General features: G+C 34.3%; 1 protein-coding gene across 17 annotated transcripts in view; it reads left to right on the forward strand.

Moving 5' to 3' along the window:
- Nucleotides 1-19604, forward strand: part of HDAC9 (histone deacetylase 9) — an 824368-nt gene that overhangs the window by 635512 nt on the left and 169252 nt on the right. For all 17 annotated transcript variants that reach the window (XM_016139429.2, XM_036231088.1, XM_016139430.2 and 14 more), the window contains 2 exons: nucleotides 14843-14898; nucleotides 15143-15230. In XM_016139429.2, coding sequence (XP_015994915.2) covers nucleotides 14843-14898; nucleotides 15143-15230 — 144 coding nt within the window. The remainder of the gene's footprint in view (nucleotides 1-14842; nucleotides 14899-15142; nucleotides 15231-19604) is intronic.

Consider the following 19604-nt stretch of genomic DNA (forward strand, 5'->3'; position numbering starts at 1 on the left):
AATATATTAATTTCCTCAGTTACCTTTTTTTATGGTAAGAGCACCTAGAATCCACTTTCTAAGCAAATTTCTGGTATTTGAAACAGCATTATTAACTCTTAATTTTTTTCTAAATACTACTTTGGCTGCATCCTACAAATTTGGCATGTTATGTTTCATTGCATTATGTTTTAGAAATGTGTTACTTAGTGTCTTTTTGAGGATTCCTTTCCAGATATCTTTCTGTAATTAGTCATAAAATATGCTTTGTATGACTTGAATCATTTTTTATTTATTGAGACAATAACAGTGTCTTTACCTCCTCCTCTAGTCTGTATTAATTGTACCATACATTTTACTTCTATACATATTACAGAGCTCTACAATGAATTATAATTATATTTACTATAATAGTTGAAAGTTTTGAAACAAGTTCACAGTTTGTGTGTGTGTGTGTGTGTATGAGAGAGAGAGAGATATGTAGACATATATGATATAAAGATAATTTATAAAATGTCTTTTATATTTGGCCACATATTTAATGCTCTAGTGCTCTGTATTCATGTGGAGGTAGATCCAGGCTTCCATCTGGTATCATTTCCTTTCAGTTGGAAGAATTTCCGTCAACATTCTTTGTATTGCAGTTCTATTGGCAGCAAAGTCGTCTTTTGTTTATAAGAATCTTTTTCTGTTCCTTTAATCTTTGAATGATATTATCATTTGATGTAGAATTCTGTATTGAACATTATTTAAAACTTTAAAGATATCTTTCCAGTGTTATGTTTTTTTTTAATTGTGTCGATGATGAGAAATCAGCTGTCATTCTTATCATTGAGCTCTTTATTTAATGATTTAGTGAATCTTTTCTCTCTGTCTTTAAGACTTTTTATTTATCTTTGCTTTTTTGAGTAGTTTCGTGATTAGTATGGTTTCTCTGTTTTCATCCTGCTTGGAGTTCACCGAGCTTATTTCATCAGTAGCTTGCTGTTTTTCCTAAAATTTGGAGAACGTCTAGCTAAGATTTCTTTAAATACTTTATTCTACCTTGTTCTCTATATTCTTTGTTTCTTAGAGTCCAATTATATGTTTGTTCGATCATTTCACACTGTTCCAGTGGACACTGAGGGTCTATTCATATCCTTCAGTCTTTTCTCTTCTCTACTTCTGCTTGTATAATTCCTCTTGACCTATTTTAAAGTTCATTGTTTTTGTCTTCTGTTGTTTCCAAGTTGCCATTAATCCCATTTACATAATTTTTTATTTCACACAGTGTGCTATTTACTTTTAAGATTCCTGTTTAGTTCTTCTTACATCGTCCAGATCTCTTTTTAAATTACCCTTTTCTTCTCCATTGGACTTCTCTTCACCATCTTTCCTTAAAGATTCTTTAAGATGTCTATCATAATTATTTAAAATCTTTATCTGGTAATTCTAATATCCGAGTCACTTGTCAATATGTTTCTATTTCCTGAATTTTTACTTGATTATGACTCTCATTGTTTTGCTTCTTGGCATGTCTTGTAATAGTTGATTATATGCTAGGCATTGTATTTAAAAACAAGTAGAGACCAGAAAGGGTTTATTTTTCTGGGGTTTAATTCTTTAACATATTTCTTTATGTCCAAAGCTCTTCACTGATTTAAAAAAAAAAAAAAAAAACATTTTTTTATCATTTATTCCATATTTTATTGTTATTATTGCAGGACTGAAGTTTTGTACCTGCTTTTTTCTTCTAAATCAAGTGTAGATCTCAAAAACATATTTTCGAGAATATGTCAAAGTTCTCTCCTATTTCAAATTTTATCTCATATTCATAAGGAACAAATGCCATTGATTTGAGTGGGGGCACATTGACTTATTTTGCTATTTGATTATTCAAATTAAAAGAAGGAAAAGACAAGTATGTTACTTATGTACATGCTGTCTGCACATGCAGTGCGATTACCTTTCCAAACTTAGAGAAAGAGAGAAACTTTGGCTATATGTTTATTCTCATGAGAAACAACCTTGTTCTTTACCTTTTCACCTCTTGTTATACCAAGTGCTCCAACTTCTTTCAGGAAACTTTTAAATTGGTCTGCTTATGAACTATTTTACACCTCTGAAAAATGACAAATATGAAAATACTTTAAAACTCAGGTTAAGTAAAAGGTGAGTCTATGCATTATTCAGATTCTTTGCTCAGGAACCAAGACCCATTGACTGCTTGGCCTGCCTGTGATGATCCCACTGCACAGTCTGCTTCCTCTAGGTTTTTATTCTGCCCATCTGTTTTTCTGATGGCTAATATTTCAATTTCTAGTTTGTAGTTTTAACTGCCTGCTCCATGGTAATTGGATCTGCCTATTTCCAGCCTTTTCATCTGGTTCTTGGCTTTGGACTGTCCAGATTTCATTACTTGTATGTGGGTTAGCTCATACTGACTAAAAATTGCTGCATCTGCTGTCAGAATGTAACTATGTACATCGCTCTTCCCTCTAAATCTTGCTGAGCTTTTCTTGGTCTCTGACACCTACTTTACACTCTTAGTCAAAGTCCTGATGATATTTTAGAAATAACTTAGATGGGAAAGAATGTTTCCTGAAATAAGTTTCAGTTTCAAGTTTAGCATTTACTTACAATGTTTTCTGCTATATTTTCGACTTGATTTTTAAAGTATAGAATAAATACTATATCATACCAATAATCTCCAAGCTAATTTATGTTTGTTTTTTTATCTTTCATAGCATTAAATTTGATACCTGCTGGTTTATGTATAATGCAGATGTTTCCTTTCCTTTTTGTTTCAATCTCTGCAAAAGACATTGTTTTGCTTTTTGATACCAGTGTCCAAATTGCACGTATCATACACACTTGGAGAATATAAGTATTTTACACCTTTGTAATTTTATATGACAGTAAATTTTATACAAAAAAAAAAAAAACACACACATGGACACACGCACATGCAAACTTTTAGAGTGAAAAGTTTTGTCAATTGAATGTCCTTTCTACATGATGTTGTTATGTACATAATGGTACATAATTTAATTTCTTTGGTGGAAATTTTTATTTAGTTGCCTCCTTTTGACCAAATTGACCAATTTAATTAATAGTTGGTTGCTATTCTTATTACAGTTTGTAGCCATGGAGAAATTAGAATTTAATGGAAGAAGAAATCTTACAGTTAGAGTATGAATAATATGGGCAAAGTTAAAAATCATCTACCTAAAAACCCAGACACTTTGATGCTAGTTATAAATATACATTGCTAGTTATAAAATATACATTAATTTTTTTCTACTTTCACATATCTACTGGAGTAAATATATGTATGTACCAAAAGATACCAAGAAAATTAGAACTACCATTGATTGAATGCAACTCTGCTGTAGTAAGATGTGAGTGTGATGACAACAGTGATCTTACCAGAGCGCATTTATTGATACAATCTTTTTCCCCCATTATTACCTATGCTCAGGTCTTGGTCATTACTATTATCTTACTATCATATGATACTCTTTTAATTACTCTTATTATAATGTCATACAACTGTGCTATTATCTTCACAGAAGGTTATGATTATCGATCTTAAAAATTCTGGTTCAAAAAAATTAAAAGCAAAACTCTTTCACCCTACTTAATTATTTTTTCAGAAATTTTTCATACCGAGGCTCTTTTTACATGATGAAAAATACCTGCCTTTTCTGGTCAGTGTGGTCCAAAAACCAGTCATGTTTTAAAAAGTTCAGGGAATTAAATTGTTGGCCCTTTTGTCAGCTGAAACCACTGATTGATAAACTAAACAAATTGCTTTCAGTGGGTTATTATTGCCTTACCAAGACCCACATCCTGATGATTCCCCCCCTCCACTCACACACAACAGAAACGTCTTCATAATGGATCCATTGTTATTATTTTCATACAGGGCTCAACTCAAATTATGTGTAATATAAGCACCATCAAATGTCCTGTCTCCTTTCCACCAGCATACTGGTTTTTCATGAATGTATTTATTCCCATCTATAGCCACATCTTTGCCAGGCTCAGGGCTTTAGGCATTATGGGCCACAGATGCCAGGCTTCCTAAGAACTGTTTTCCAGTGCTGTCATCAAGCTCCTTCCTTCTGGATTCTTCGGGGAGAAGGGCTGGCAGCTGTGCATATGCTTTGGGGTCCACCATTTAGTTAAACTGCTAATGCTGGGCTCCTGTTTTCCTGGCTCCCTTGAGCTCACTCAAAGAAACAAGATGGTATTCCCATATGTCCCTTATTGTTTTCTTGGCAAATCTCCCTACTTCCTTTAACCTCCCAGATTCTAGTGAGAGACAAACTTTCTTTGTGAAATTTCTTTCCCTCAGAGGCTGTGATAAATAGCATTGATTCTGAAGCAAACTGTCTTTTTAGAAAGTCCTTTTTTAAGGGCTGAAGTTAACTGGTTTTAAAGACTATATTAGCATATTCCAAAATATTATGCATCCTAGTGAACTGCAGTTATAGGCAACCCAAAATATTTGACTTCCTAATTTAAATGTCAAATTTTACAAATGGTTCAGATGTCATTAGGTGATACCTGTTAACTGAGTGTTCAGATATTCTGCAATACAGTATTTTATCCTCATATTCCTATTCAATTCCTTCCTTTCAGAAAGAATCACAAAACTAGATTTCATATTTTTAGATGTAGAATTAACAATAAAGATATTATGCAATATACCTTGAAGACTTTTAGAATTGAGCACAAATGGATAAAAATCTAGCATTTGTCAGTAGTATATCCCTAAGAAGATACAATTTGATCCCTTTTCTCTTGCTCTTAAAGACTGGCACAGTAGGGTAAACCAACTATTTATGATGTTTAGTAGATGTAATGTACTTTTTTATTTCTAAATAAGATTTTTATTACAAGAAATTAAAGTTGAGAAAGGAAATGGTCTACTTTCACATTATCGTTGCCATACTATAAACTGCGTAGAGCTATTTTTGTTACAGATATTAACACAGCTGAAGAGGAAGACCTCAGACTACACCAAAGATTTGTAGTTACTGCTTAATAGGAACTTCGAATGGGAGCTGGTACAGTGGTTCCCCTCCTTATCTGCAGTTTCGCTGTCATTTCAGTTACCGGAAGTCAACTGTGGTCCAAAAATATTAAATGGAAAATTCCAAAAATAAACAATTTAGAACTTTTAAATGCCATTCTGAGTAGCATGGTGCTATCTCATGCCATCCTGCTCCTTTCTGTCCGAGATGCAAAATCATCCTTTTGTCCAGCATATTCATACTGTATATGCTGCCTGCCCATTAGTCACTTACTAGCTATCTTGGTTATCAGATCAATTGTCCTGGTATTGCAATTCTTGTGTTCAAGTTACCTTTATTTTTCTTAATAATGGCCCTCAACCGCAAGAGTAGTGCTGCTGGCAATTTGGATGTGCCAAAGACAAGCCACAGAGTATTTCATTTAAGTGAAAAGGTGAATACAGTACAACAAGGTATTTTGAGAGAGAATGAGAGAGAGAATAATTATTACACTATATTGTTATAATTTTTCTATTTCATTATTAGTTATTATTAATCTCTTACTGTGCCTAATCTATAAATGGATTGTAAACTTTATCATAAGTATATATGTATAAAAAAAATACTGTATATAGGGTATTAAGCATCCAATGGAGTCTTAGAAGTGTCCTCTACAGATGAAGAGGGAGTACTCTGTAATGCATGTTGAACAAATGGTTAGCTGTATCATATCCATAATGGTCAGCTCAAGATTGCAGGTAATTTGTCAGTTCATTAACATTATTGCTATGCCTGAGCTGTTCCTGAAAAGTGGACTCTGAGCCAGTTGTTGTACACAGTTTTTCCTATAAGATAAACAGAAGTGAGGGAGGCAAGGCAGAAAGGACTCAAAGTCTATTTTTCTTTCTCTTCTCCAGAGTTGTTGTCTAATAATCTGACTCCCCCAATCCATTACTGGAAAGTGATAGAGGGGGAAAGTAGCATTTATGATCTTTCCTTAAAATTTTAACCTCCAGTGATACCAACAAAGACACTGAAATTTTCCATTGAACAATTTTTAGTTTCTTTAGCCAAAAGAATGGACTCTTATACCACTACAGTGAGTGTAACCACCACCATTTTGGATGGGAAAGCAGAGTTGCGTCAAGTTCAAATGCACCACCAGAGGTGTTCCACAATGGGCTGGAGAATTCTGATGGACATTATTGCCGTATTCAGCTTTACCTGAATAGATGGATGGGAATTCTTATAAACAGAGTACTTAATGTAGCATGATGCGCAGTATTATTTATATTTTAAATCTTTTTACAACAAATATCTTTATCCCCATCCCACCAAAGAAAAACCAAAAAAAAAAAAAAAAAAAAAAAGAAGAAAAATCTCATACAACTAAAAAAACCAAAACAGGGTCCAACAGACAACACAATTCAAGCAATGATTTTTTAAAAACAAAATTTTAGTATAACAAAACATTAGGATCTTCTATTCATTTACATATTTTGAAAGCATTATCTTTACCACGTTTCTGACTTCCTAACCTCTGTACAACTTAATGTAAAGAACCAAAAGTTATTACTGTATTTTTAAAAATATGTCAAACCAGCTAATGGATGCTTTATTTTCATTACTCCTTTGATTTATCATTAGGTAAAAGATTTGTATACTTGGCAAGCACATTTATTGAGATATTAGAAAGGGCACTTACACCATACTGATTTGTTAGGAGATAAATTGTGCTATCTTAGCATAGTCACGTAAATTGCAGCTTCTGGCTTTCAGCCCTTATTTTTACTAGCATCAAATAGCTTATGCACCAGTATGCTTGATAATTATAATTATTATTGAATATCAAAGTACATTAAAATATTTCCAACTATTTGTGTTAAAAATCAACCTATATGTAGGTAAAGAAATGTTGTTTAAAGTCGTTTTTAAAATTGATAATGCATCAATATGAATCAGGGGTACCTGAGATTTTGGCTTCCAGTGAAATATTTCAAGCATATAAATCATTGCATATGACTTTCCAATTCAGCAAATGTATTGGGAGTAATAATTCAACCATCACATCTTTACTTGGGAATACATGCTGTAGAGTTTTTCCATGCTTTGCTTGTTTTTGCTACATATTATTTCATTGAAGATTGATACTTTGGTACATTTAGAAATACTTTAGTGGTAATACTTAGGCATTGGGAAGTAATTACTGAGCTCTAAATTAGTAATGTACTAAAAGAAACATTTTAAAAACAGAGTTCCAATCAACTGGCCTGATATGCTCAATTAGTCTTCAGACTGTAGGCAGTTATATATAAAACATTTTTCAGCAAAAGAGAGTTCTTTGTTTTTATTCTTTTAGCTTTCCAAAATAGAGTTACATTTTAAAAAGTAAAAATATAATATTTGATCAGCTACTCCTAGCAAAAAAAAAAAAAAAAAACAATCTCTTGTCAGCTTATAGATATCACATAGACTTTCTATACTGCACTGCAGTTATGTTTTTACAAAGAATAAATAAATCTAAATTAGTAAGCAGCTAACTGGATCACTGAGTATTACAAGCATTTAAAGCTCTGGTTCATTACTTAATATTTTCAAGAGTATATAAATAACCTTTGCTTTTCTCTTTTGGAGTCTGTATATATTGGCTGATTCTGTTAAACAGTATATTCTTGACTTTCTACATCACTCTTATTGGTGGTGATTAGGCTCTGCTTTTCATGATTTCTGAAATCTAAGTTATTTTAATAACTTGGATTTAATAATGATTCTTGCTATCCATTGAATACCTGCTTGGCCATGGGGATGTTTGAGAAATAAACATGTACATTTCTGCTATCCATGAAAACATCTTAATGCATGCAAGTAAAATAATCAGATTATTTTATACTTTTCAAATTTTCAGTTCCCATCAATGCTGTGGCAATAAACTGAGCTTATGTAGAGGAATTTGAACTTTGGTCAGTTAGAGTGAAAAAAAATGAACCTTTAAAGTGATTCTAGTGATATGTTTACTGCTTGCCCTTTACTTTCTTAGGGCGGGTTTGACTGTGCATATAAGGAATGCACAAATAAATTTGACATTTTGATAAATTCAACCAGAAAATGGAAATTTCATCAGCTAATGAAAACAGACTAGTTTAAAATAATTGAATTCCTTTCCCTCTCATTCAAATTCATTTTTACATATAGACAAAGTCCTCAATTCCCTTTTCCAGGTGTCATTTGACTATATGGGGAACGGATAGTCTCCTGCATTTTCCCATGTGATGACGTCAGAGAATACACCTTATTTCTCAGGGAGAAACATCCTAATAGTAGTCTGAACAATAACAACAACAAAATTGAGATGTAAGCATACTCAGTACTTGAAACATTAATTGTTACTCTTAGTGATGTTAAAATACTGCCAAAATCTGTGATCAGCGATGTTCATAACTGAAGATAATTTAAAACTGGAAAAGATATTTTAAAATCAATATTAAGATAAAAATTTCATCATTGTTAAATTAATATAAATCCACAGAAAAGTCCGTTAGCATGCATTTGCTTAGCTAAACTGCTTAGTCTTCATGACTTTGTATAAAATATAAAGCAGAATTTTTTCATGAAGTAAAGTAGAAAAAATTCAGAATTGTATGGAATTATGTGGCATTTGTAGGTTTTACTTCTGCAGTGTGAAATGCTCATAAATTGACATAGATTAAGTAGGAACATCATACACACTCGAAAGTTTGAGAAAACAATATTTTCACAAAATGAAAAGGATTATTATTACTATTAGATGAGAAAATAGTAAACTGAGCCACTGAATGTTTTATACAGGTTTTCTTATAGTTATCTTCTGTCAGGCTAATAGATTATTAAGTTCTTTGAAAATACAGTAAATTACTTACAAAGAAAGCTCATTTAAATATTCACCGAAGATAAGTATGTTTGTGAGCCAAGGAAAATCTTGGTTCAAGTTATATCATACACAATAAATCTTTGTGCCAGACAATAAGGGGTACAGAAAAGTACAAAACAAATTCCTTGTCAAGAAGTCCAGAATCCAGGGTGAAAGTCAAATTTTTCTGTAAGAATAATAATGTCATTTTTAAAGCACTTTCCACAATAGTTTAGTGAATCAAAGACTTCATTAATCGTAAGGAATAGAATATTTTATTTTTCTAATAGGCAACCTCCCACAAAAAGCAGGCCTACAAAAGCTGGGACCTTTGAGAGAAGGAAGAACTTGCAGCCAAGTTCAGAGTAAAGAAATGACCACAGACATAAAAGCCAGAGTAATATCTATTCACAAACTTATGTTATCATTCTTTACCAATCACTGGCTATGTGCCAGGTACTATATAAGTGTAAATAATAAAGTGGTGAACTGAGTCATAAAGTGCTGACCCCACAGTGGGGAGTTGGGGTATGGACATTAATCATATAAATCGCAATAATCAAAAATAAGAGATAAATAATCCCTCTGGAAGATGTGTTATTACAAACTAAGACACATTCTTAGAAGAAAAGTTTGGCAGATCTTTAAGAGTATAACCGGAGGAATCTGGTAGTGACCTACCTAGGCTCAGGGATGGTTTCCCTGCAAAAGTGATGTTGGAGTTGAAACGGGCCAATAAGGAGGTGTTATGTAGGTAAAGGGAGGGGGAAGGTAAGTGCAAGACATCCTACACCGAACTAGGAGCATGTGCCAAGGCCTGTGAGTGGAGGAAACAGGGCACATGAGAGGAACCAAAAGGCCAGTGTGGCTGGAGTGGAGAGAACAACGCGGATGGTGGTACGAGGTGAAGCGGAAGAGGCCGGCCGAGGCCAGGCCCTGCGGTCTTACATGCTGGGTGTTATTAAACGCACCTGTCCTTAGCATCCAGGCTGTCTTGTCTAGAATCCCAGCACTGGTCTTTTCTAGTTAGAAACCTCAAGCAAGTTCTTTAATCTTTCTGTGCCTCAATTTCCTCACTTATGAAATGGCAGAATATTATCTGCCCTCAGATGTTAGGATTAAATGAGTAACAAAATATTAGAGATGATTATTTATCATGTTATTACTTGCATATATGATATTATATGTTATTTTGTTTTGCTTTTATTAAGAAGAGAGGCTTAAATATGGTTTTGTTCTGGTGGCAACAATCCAATATAGGAAAAAACTGATGATACCAGAGAGAGAGTGGGGAGAACTGAGGGTGAGATGTCCTTGAATAAGTCCAAGGGGGGTTAATTAAGTACCCAGAGGAATTAATTGCTCTTAGGTAAGATAAGGGATTGGTGGGGGTAGATGAGTAGATTTTATTATGGAAGGATGAAGAAATTCTATTCTAATTGCTTCTGTTTTCTATCTGAAATAAGAAGCAACGTCATCAGCAAGGAGCAGAGTGAGCAGGGTTAATGAGGATTTGAAGGAAGAGGAGATAGAAATGCTCTCTCGAAAGACTGAAGAGTTAATTCACTAAGGGATATAATGTGGTTGCTGGGCATCATGAAGAGCCTATTTGAGGTCTGGAATCATGAATTTAAAGGAAGACCAATCATGTGGATTTTGTATAAGCTTAGGTGCAGGAACAGAGCACATGTGAGTTGTATTTAATCAATGTTGTAATTTTGCAAGGGGAATATGTTGAGGGAAGGAAGCAACAAAGTGCCTGAAATTATGTTGTGAACTGGATGTGCGTGCCCCCGCCCCAAATTTATATATTGAATCCCCGGCTCTCAACATAATTGTATTTGGAGAAAGTGTCTGGGCGGGGGGGGGGGGGGTGGTGAAAAGTTACATGGGGCTGTAAGGTGGGAGCCTATTTTGATAGTAGGATGGGTGCTCTGATAAGAGGAAGAGATATCAGAGTTTGCGCTCCTGCTTCCTCCCTCCCTCCCTGTCTCTCTCTCTGTCTCTCTCTGCCATCATGCCTGTCACTCAGAAGAAAGGCTATGTGAGGACTCTAGGGAAAAGAAGAATATCTACAAGCCAGAAAGAGTGCTCGCTACAGAAACCAAACCCTGCCAGACCTTAATCTCAACTTCCAGCCTCCAGAACTAAAAAACCGAATTTCTGTTGTTTAAGCTACCAAACCTATGGTATTTTGTTAGGTGGCCTGAGCAGACTAATCAACCAGGGGATTATGCTGGAGGGAAAAAGGGACAAGTAGGTGAATATAACAATAGACTCAGAAGACTAACCAGATAAGGAGAGAAGTGAATGTGGTGGTGGGGATGAATGATGAACAACAAAATTTAAGGTCAATGGGCTGGAAGCCTCAGTGTAGTTGAGACATTAACTAGAAAATAAGATAGTAGGAGAGTAGAATATTTGACAGTGAGATGAAGGAGGAGAGTCTTACTGTTAATGGCCAGGTCTAAGAGTATAACTGTAAAAAGAAGACAAATTTATTGAAGATGAGGAGTCAGAGAACTGAGAAATCAGAATTTTGAATGAGATGTCTGTATGGAGATTGAAATCACTAAGAATAATCACTGGAGGACTGATGGGGAGAAAAGTAGAAATTCCAAAGGCAAAATATCTAAGGAGTGGATAGAAATATAAGCACATAGATTTGAGTGATATTTGGAAGCAAAATCAACGAGAATCAGTCATGAATTAAAATGAGATGGAGGAAGGCTAGGGAGCGGGAGCCATTATGGATAACTCAGGATAACTGGTCCCTGACTTAAGCCACTAGATGAATCATGGTATCATTGGTAAGTTAAAGAAGGCTGGAAGAAGTATTGAATTTGAAGTGACACTGAGATATCCCAGTGAAGATGTTGAGTAGGTGGGCTGATATTTTGGTCATGATAGATGGAGGGGTCGTTATGGAAATAGAAATCTGTGAAGTATCTGATGATGGTTAATAATTGAGTAGATGAGAATAGTGCCATTGTCTAGGAAGTAAGTATGAAAAGAGAAGAAGAAACATCTACAACTGGGCTTTGAGTAACTTCAGTATTCAATGAGCAGACTGAAAGATGTGAGCCTTCAAATGAGACTGGTAGGAAGTGGAAAGAGATAAGGAAACCAGGAGAGTATTAAGTCACAGAAGCCAAGAGGAGAGAGGGTTTGTTTGTTTGTTTGTTTGTTTGTTTGTTTGTTTTAAGGAAGATGTAATCAATAATGTTGGAAGCTAATGAGGGGCCAGGTAGGCTGAGACCATAAAAATATCATTGGATTTAGTGACATGGAGGCCTTAATAAAAGCTTCTTTAGTAGACTAATGGAAGTGGAAGATAAATTAGAGTTTGGTGACTAAGGCAAAGATGAGGGAAAGTAGAAATGAGAAAGCAAGATAGACTACCCTTTCAAGAATTTTGGTTTCTAAAGGGAAAGAAAGGTGTAGTCATTGGAGGAATCAAAGACATTAAGGATGGAGATTATATATATATACACACACACACACACATATACATATATATATATATATATATATATATATATATATGTTTATTATCTTGGTTAATGTATAATTTTATTTTCAAGGTGGCCGAAACGAGTCTATTTAAATCTTAATGAAATATATGTAATTGGGAATTTTAATGTGAATTTAATATTATAAGAGAAAAAAGGAAGATGGAATTCAAATTCTGTTTGGCTTTCTGTCCTCTGTAGTCTAGCTAATTACCTATGCAATTTCATTTCCGTTTTGTTCCTTAATATAATCTCTATTCAGATAGGTATCACATACACAATATTTTCTAAAATCCTTTCTTTTATGCCATTGTTCATTATTTTCCTCCTGCCTAGAATACTCTTTATTTTTTTTTTTTTGCCTCTGTGAGCACAGCGCTTTCTCGAAGACCCGTTAAAATTCACCTCTCATCTTTCTTTTTTATTTTATATTTTTTCACTGTAAAATAATGCTTATTGTAAAACCATTTTTCATATAATTTATATGAAGTTACAAGTTAAAAACCTACATAATACTATTACTCAGATATACTATACTGTGTATTTTTACTTCTAAAATTGATAAATATTTCTGTTCCACTTAATACTTATACTACAGATTTTAATGACTGTCTAATATTCCATTGTAGAGATGTACTAAAATTCATATAAATATTCTTATATTAGCAAATTTACATGATTTCCATTTTTTCCCTATTGCAAACAAAACCTCTTTTACATAATTTGTTGTCTACACAGTTAATAACACCTTTAGGGAAAAAAAATCCTCTAAATAGATTACTAATTCAAAGAGTATAAATGTTTTTTTAAAAAAGTTATAGATATACAGAGGTAGATTATTTTCCAGAAAGGCTATAATTTATCCTCCTATAAGCAACATTTATGAGTATATAAGACACAACTCCATTGTTAGCATGGAGAATTTTTTAAAATGATTTCCTGGGTAGAAAAGTGTCTTCCCATTGGGCTATATCCACTGAATGTTAGCTATATCCTTTACCCATAAAACATAGTATTTTAAATTGAATTGTAAAAGATCATTATTATTGTTATTCTAACTATAAAAGTTGGTACATGCTGACTATACTGCCTTATATTTGTTATTGTTTTTACCCCATCGTTTTCCCAATAGAATATATTGCACCTATCAGAATCTTTACCGAATTCTTCATTCTTAGAAGTCTCATGCTATAGTCTCACTCTACAATCTTAAAATTTTAGTCACTTGTCTTGTGTGGTTCATGAATAGTTTCTTTCATATTAATCTTTTATTACAAGAGAGATAGTACCTTAATAACAAGAGTAAAGAAAATATTTATCACCATTCAGATTTGTAATTGAGATTGCATTATTTGACTTCTAATTTGCTTCTAAGCTTATGTATATTTTCATCAAAATATATAACAAATTAACTCATTGTGTATTAATTACCATAACATTATAGAAGAAGTTATGTGTATTTAAAGACTTAGGGAATAGATTATTTTTCTTGATATCTTTATGCTTATAGTAAGATTTGGGGTGAAAATATCCCTGGGGTAAATTTAAATTATCTTTTAGGATTGTGTATTAAAGAAAAATGATCTTTTGAGCATGTTACTTGAATCATAGTTAAGTGAAAGGTGGTGTGAACCATCTGATAAATGATTTTTTTTTTTTTCACATCATGCAACCCAACTTTTCTGAGCATGCTGCCTTTGCAAGAATTTATAGTTCCCTGCCTTCATACTGGAGTTCCTTCAGCATTCTGTGAAGCATTCCAACTAATCTGGAGGTTAAGGCATTCCTTGATCATGGATAGATCTGATTGCTACTCAGCCCTGGAATTCTTTATAAAATTCCAGAACGTGGGCTAGAAATTGACTTAGGGAATCCAATAAAGTTGCAAGTCTTGGCAGTCATCCAAGCTAAATTTATAGACTGGAAGAAATATGGGCTTTCCATTGTTCTCTTTTTCACCTTTCTGGGGTTTCTTTTGTGTGTATGTGAGTGTGTGAGTGTAAATTTATCATTTTGCTGACATTGGAGTGGAAATAACCATTGAGGGAATCCAGCTAAAGAATTTTCACTTTGGGTCTTCCCTGGTCTTTCCGAACTTTGACCCAAACCTGCACCAAGAGTGAATTTCTTCTCCCTCTGTAGGATGTTGGTGTCATAAGTTGTTTTTGAAAATGAATTATGCTAGTATAACAGCCAACATGCACATTTGCCAGCTAGGTACAACTCCCAAATCCCTGTTCTTCCTCTGGCTCCGTGGGAGCCTTCTTTTTGAGGTGCAATCTGAGAAAATGTAATCAGTTATATCGTTTCTGTTCATTCTATGAAACAGTAATAGGGGTAAGAAAACAAGCTCTGACGCCTCTATAGACTCCAGTCTTTTTGTATGTGCCTGATGCTCTGTAGTACATGGAGATCCAAGGAGTCTTCCCACATCTGATCATTGAAAACGTGTCTTATTCTTACAGAATGGGTTTGCTGTTGTGAGGCCCCCAGGCCATCACGCTGAAGAATCCACAGCCATGTAAGTACCAGGGACTGTTGCCCATCTCCAAGCGCCACGGTTCCTGGCAGTCACCTGCCCTGTGCATGTCTCTGAAGCCTCTAATTGTTAGCAGATGGACTGAGAAATCTTGCAAGGTACTCCCAGAAGCAGATTTATGGCTTCAGAGATCATATAGCATTTTAAAAAATGCTCTGAACATTATTTATAATGGTTTTCCTGGCTGATTTGCTTTCTTATTTCTCTGTTCTTCTCTATTCCGCAGGGGGTTCTGCTTTTTTAATTCAGTTGCAATTACCGCCAAATACTTGAGAGACCAACTAAATATAAGCAAGATATTGATTGTAGATCTGGTATGTATTCCTGGCCAGAGCTGCATTTTCAGTGACTCTAGATAAAAAGGAGTGAATTTGTATTTCTCTGTTAGGTTGTCTTGCTTTAGCACTTGCAAACAACTGAAGGGTGCGTTTCCTTTGAATGTGGAAACTCATTAAATTCAGGATTGCAGTTCTGAAACCATAAACATTCACGTTTCACTTTCATGGTGTTAACTGCAATTTAATGAGAAGAAGGCGCAGATCAGGGCAACTTTTATGATCCTTAAATGAATTGATACTTCCACAGTTAAAATAACCCAACAGAACCTGAATTTACTTTTCCCTACAGAATATAGACTTTAAACAGTCAGATGTGCTGGAAAGAATGCTGTTGCTTTGGTAACCAATTGGCCACTTCCCCTGGTTAGCAATCATGTTGCTTGTTGTGCAACAGTGGTATTATTAAAACAAGTCAGCATGTCATTCTTTCTGAAAAGATCTCAGATCATGTATGCCAGTTTGGGATGACTCCTGGCAGGGACCCTGAGTGATTAAAAGTCAGAGGGATTAGATTAGTCTTGCATTTTACCATGATGCATTCTTACACAATAGAGTTATAATTTGTTTAACAAATGGTTTGTTTAAATGCGGATGACACTTGGCATGTTGTCTATAGTATATTCATGAATAATGAGCTGGAGACCTGCCCAATACAAAAGGACCAACCCAGGAAAGGGCGAAAGAGAGCCGACTGGTGATTTATGAGCCCCGTTTTCAGTTTGCCTCCAGTTCACGAGGAGGTGTAATAGGTTGTCTGACAAAGCATAGACAGGAAATGAACCCTGGCATCCAACGCGAACCTGCTACATCTGCACTTAATTAATTTTTGCAGGTGATAAAAGATTTAAAGGCAAAATATGTTAAAAGTTTTTTTGAAGTGCAAGACTTAATAGTCTAAATCTTGTTCATATCTGCACTCATAATTAAATCTTATTGAGAAGTCGTGGCCTCACCATCCAGCCCTCCGATTCAGTTAGGCAAGCACACCAAAGGGTTGAGAGAGCACAAACAAAGCCATGTGAAGAAATACTTAGTTAAGTTAAAAATGAAGATAAAAGGCATGAAAGACTGATAAACATTTGTAGTGCTTGGTAGCAATGGACGTTTTTCACATACTGTTGTGTAGCCTTCATGCAAACACTTTGGTGCTGAGAATATTGAAACTCATGTCTTTTCCAAAAACGCTTAAGTTTCAGTGTAGGTCATAGTTCGCCATTAAAGAAATGTGTTGAAGGCCTAGATATACTACAGCAGCAAGGTCTTAAAACTTAACAAAAATGAGGACATCAGTACCTATTTTCCCATGTACATACAAAATGACATTTTAAATAATAATTATTGGTTTGCATATTTATAAGAGAGTAAATTTTAAAAAATAATATGTTTCTAGTACTGTAAGTTCTGCTAAAAAGATAAACCAAAAACTTGAACAAAGGATAGCAGATAAACATCAAGGATTGAGGCAAAATTTTTCTATGCTTTCTAAATTTGTCCAAATTATGGGAGAAGAAGAATCTTTTCCTTAAGAATCTTTTAGTATTACTTTCTGAGGAATATGCTCTCTACTATTTTATGGTTCCATGAAGATAATCAATAACCGCCGAATTGCTTTGAAAACACATTCGTGATATCCAAACTCTGAAGTAATGAATCGTACAGTAGACTTGAAAGCTAAAATGCCTAGCTTGTGATAGATGGACACTTTGCACCTCAGAGGATTTGTAAAGTTTTGTTTTTGTACATTAATATAAGAATAAAAGACTGCTGGAGATAATTCTATATGATTTATAAAATAAGTTGCTTGGTAGCTCCAAGGAGTGTCCCGTAAGCTTACTGGCCTTTGATTATGAATTTGCTCCACTATCCAATCATAAAGAATACTGATTTCCCAGCAGGCTATAGTAGAGGAGAAGTTTTTGTTTCAGATTCTCTAAATATATGAAGTTCTGTCCAAAGGACTGCCTCTGAGATCACCACCAGCCCGCCTGTTCTTGCTTTCAAGCCGTCCAAATTCTGCAGCTGCAGGGATCCTTTGAGGAAATTCCCCTGTTTCTTCCAGCTGCCGAGAAGGAAGTTTTAAAGTGCCACGTGGCGCTGAGACATCCGTTCTCCCTGGCTGACAGGTCTGCTCTGCAAGTGAGCAAAAGAGAAGGAGTGAAGGATCTCCAGTGGCAAAGAACTTCATTGCTGTAGATCCGAAGTCACTAATTTTAGCTAATCAGTGTGAGCTAGCTCCACAAATCCTCAGGCCAGCAGAAGGCAAGCTACTCCACTGTCCAGCAGCTGGTTTCATGTGCTTTTTATGTGCTTCATAAATAGACGGCCAGGGCTCTAACTCACTTTTTGAAGGCCACAGCCGAATTCAGAGGCATTGAGTATTTTAGGCAGGAATGATTCTAGTTGATTTGTGGAGCTTATTCATTCCAGTTCTCTTTCTGGAGAAGAGACATTCAGGTTGGTGAGGAGAGGGAGCAGGTGCACTTGATTTTCACCTTGCAAGAGGCTATTGAGTTCAGGGCATGAACCTGCTCTAGAAGTATGATTCGCCTGCATAACTCAGGCTAGCTTTTATATAATGTGACTTTCAGGTGAAAATAATACATTTTAGGCTTTCTTCATAAAAGAAAAGGCACTTTACATGTCAGATTTTGGGCATTTCCATTTTTGGCCAAGCCCTAAATTCAACCAAAGAATTGTCGCAAGTGTTTACACTAAATAATTATAAATGATAATATTAGCTAGTAGGGTATGTTATTTATTCAAAGCTATTTTAACATCATAGTGAAAACATATTGGTTCTAATTCTTTATATAGAATACATTGTCATAGTACATTTTTGAGCAGTAAAACATTGAAGTGATTTTCAGCATTTCTGAGCAAATCTTGTATACAAGGTCTATTTTGAAGCATTTAATGATTTAGTTAATTTTATTGTTATAATAATTTCTCACACCAGTGATTTGCTATATCGTCTAGTATATTTTGTTGTTAAGGAGAAAACATCCTCTTCAGATCATACCTGAGCATTAAGTACTTCGTATGAATATTTCGCAACAGAGAAAGCTGAATAAATATATATGTGTATATGTAAAAATATGTATATGTATATATAAATATACACATGTGTGTATATATATTCTCAAGGTTATATTGTAAGTTGTTGCTCAAAACAAAAGACATATTTTGTCTTTTATCTCTAAATAGTTTGTGAATATTTAATCAAGAATTGTCTAAGTATTTTTAAATTGGATTTGTGTATTTCAATGAAAAATGTCTGTTGAAATCTTACAGTGTTGTGGGCAAGACTATATTTTTTATTCAGAAATTTATGCAATAATAAGCATCCAACACATTTTTCAAGAATGAATCCTTTTATATCTAAGATAAATTATCATCTTTTATTTGTCATTCTTAAATAAACTTTTACATCACTAAAGAAACAAGTAATCAAGGCAATATATATATTTTTTTTCTTTTTTTTTTTCTTTTTTTTTTTTTTTGGTCTTCAAAGTGTGGATGCATTTAGGCCTAGAGCAAAATTTTCCTTACAATGCTGACTGAAAATTCTATCATGTAGTAGAAATGCAAACATTCCTTCTCTGTTATTTTTCAAAGCATTCTGTTTGTCCATCCTCTAGGTATGCTATAGCAATCTCTGAAGACATTGTGGCTTAAACTATTTCATTTTGTTCACGTAAAGGAAAATAGTTTTACTATCTTTTCCTTCCTTTCCTTTGAACATTCAGAAATCCAGGAATTGATATATTTTTTTTCCTGATGAGTATGCCTTGAGCCAGAATAAATTTCTGGAATGATGCATATCTTTCCCTGCATTTTATGATTCCTTAATTGATTTTGGATGCATGTACTATAAAAGGCAGAAAGGATTAGTGTATGTCTACACTAAAAGAAATGGGATAGCAAGCTTAGTGCAGGCTTTCAGGATCCACTAAAGGGAGGCCTTGGTGGTGTCTACTAAGGGAGTTCTAGGCTGGAGGCTGAAGTGGAGACAAGTTATATAAACCTCAATAATGGTTATAAGTTTGGCCTTTGGAGTAAGAAGTGCATTCAAGACACATCATGCAACTTCTCTGTATAGTCGGTAAATTACTGAAACTCTCTGAGTCTCAGTTTACTTATTTTTAGATTAGGAATAATGCCATATATATCATATAATTGTTAAATAAGCCACACAAGGTATTTAATATAGTGATATAGTGCCTGATGCAAAAACCACAGGAATTGTTTTTGAAAATAGTGTTTTTTACTGATATAAAATAAAGTACAATATAAGGATATAGTTACAAATGGCCAAAACTTTTTTTTAACAGAACCTGGAAACCATATCTG

This window comes from Rousettus aegyptiacus, unplaced genomic scaffold (assembly GCF_014176215.1).
Source record: "Rousettus aegyptiacus isolate mRouAeg1 unplaced genomic scaffold, mRouAeg1.p scaffold_m13_p_13, whole genome shotgun sequence".
In the NCBI taxonomy this organism is placed as follows: domain Eukaryota; kingdom Metazoa; phylum Chordata; class Mammalia; order Chiroptera; family Pteropodidae; genus Rousettus; species Rousettus aegyptiacus.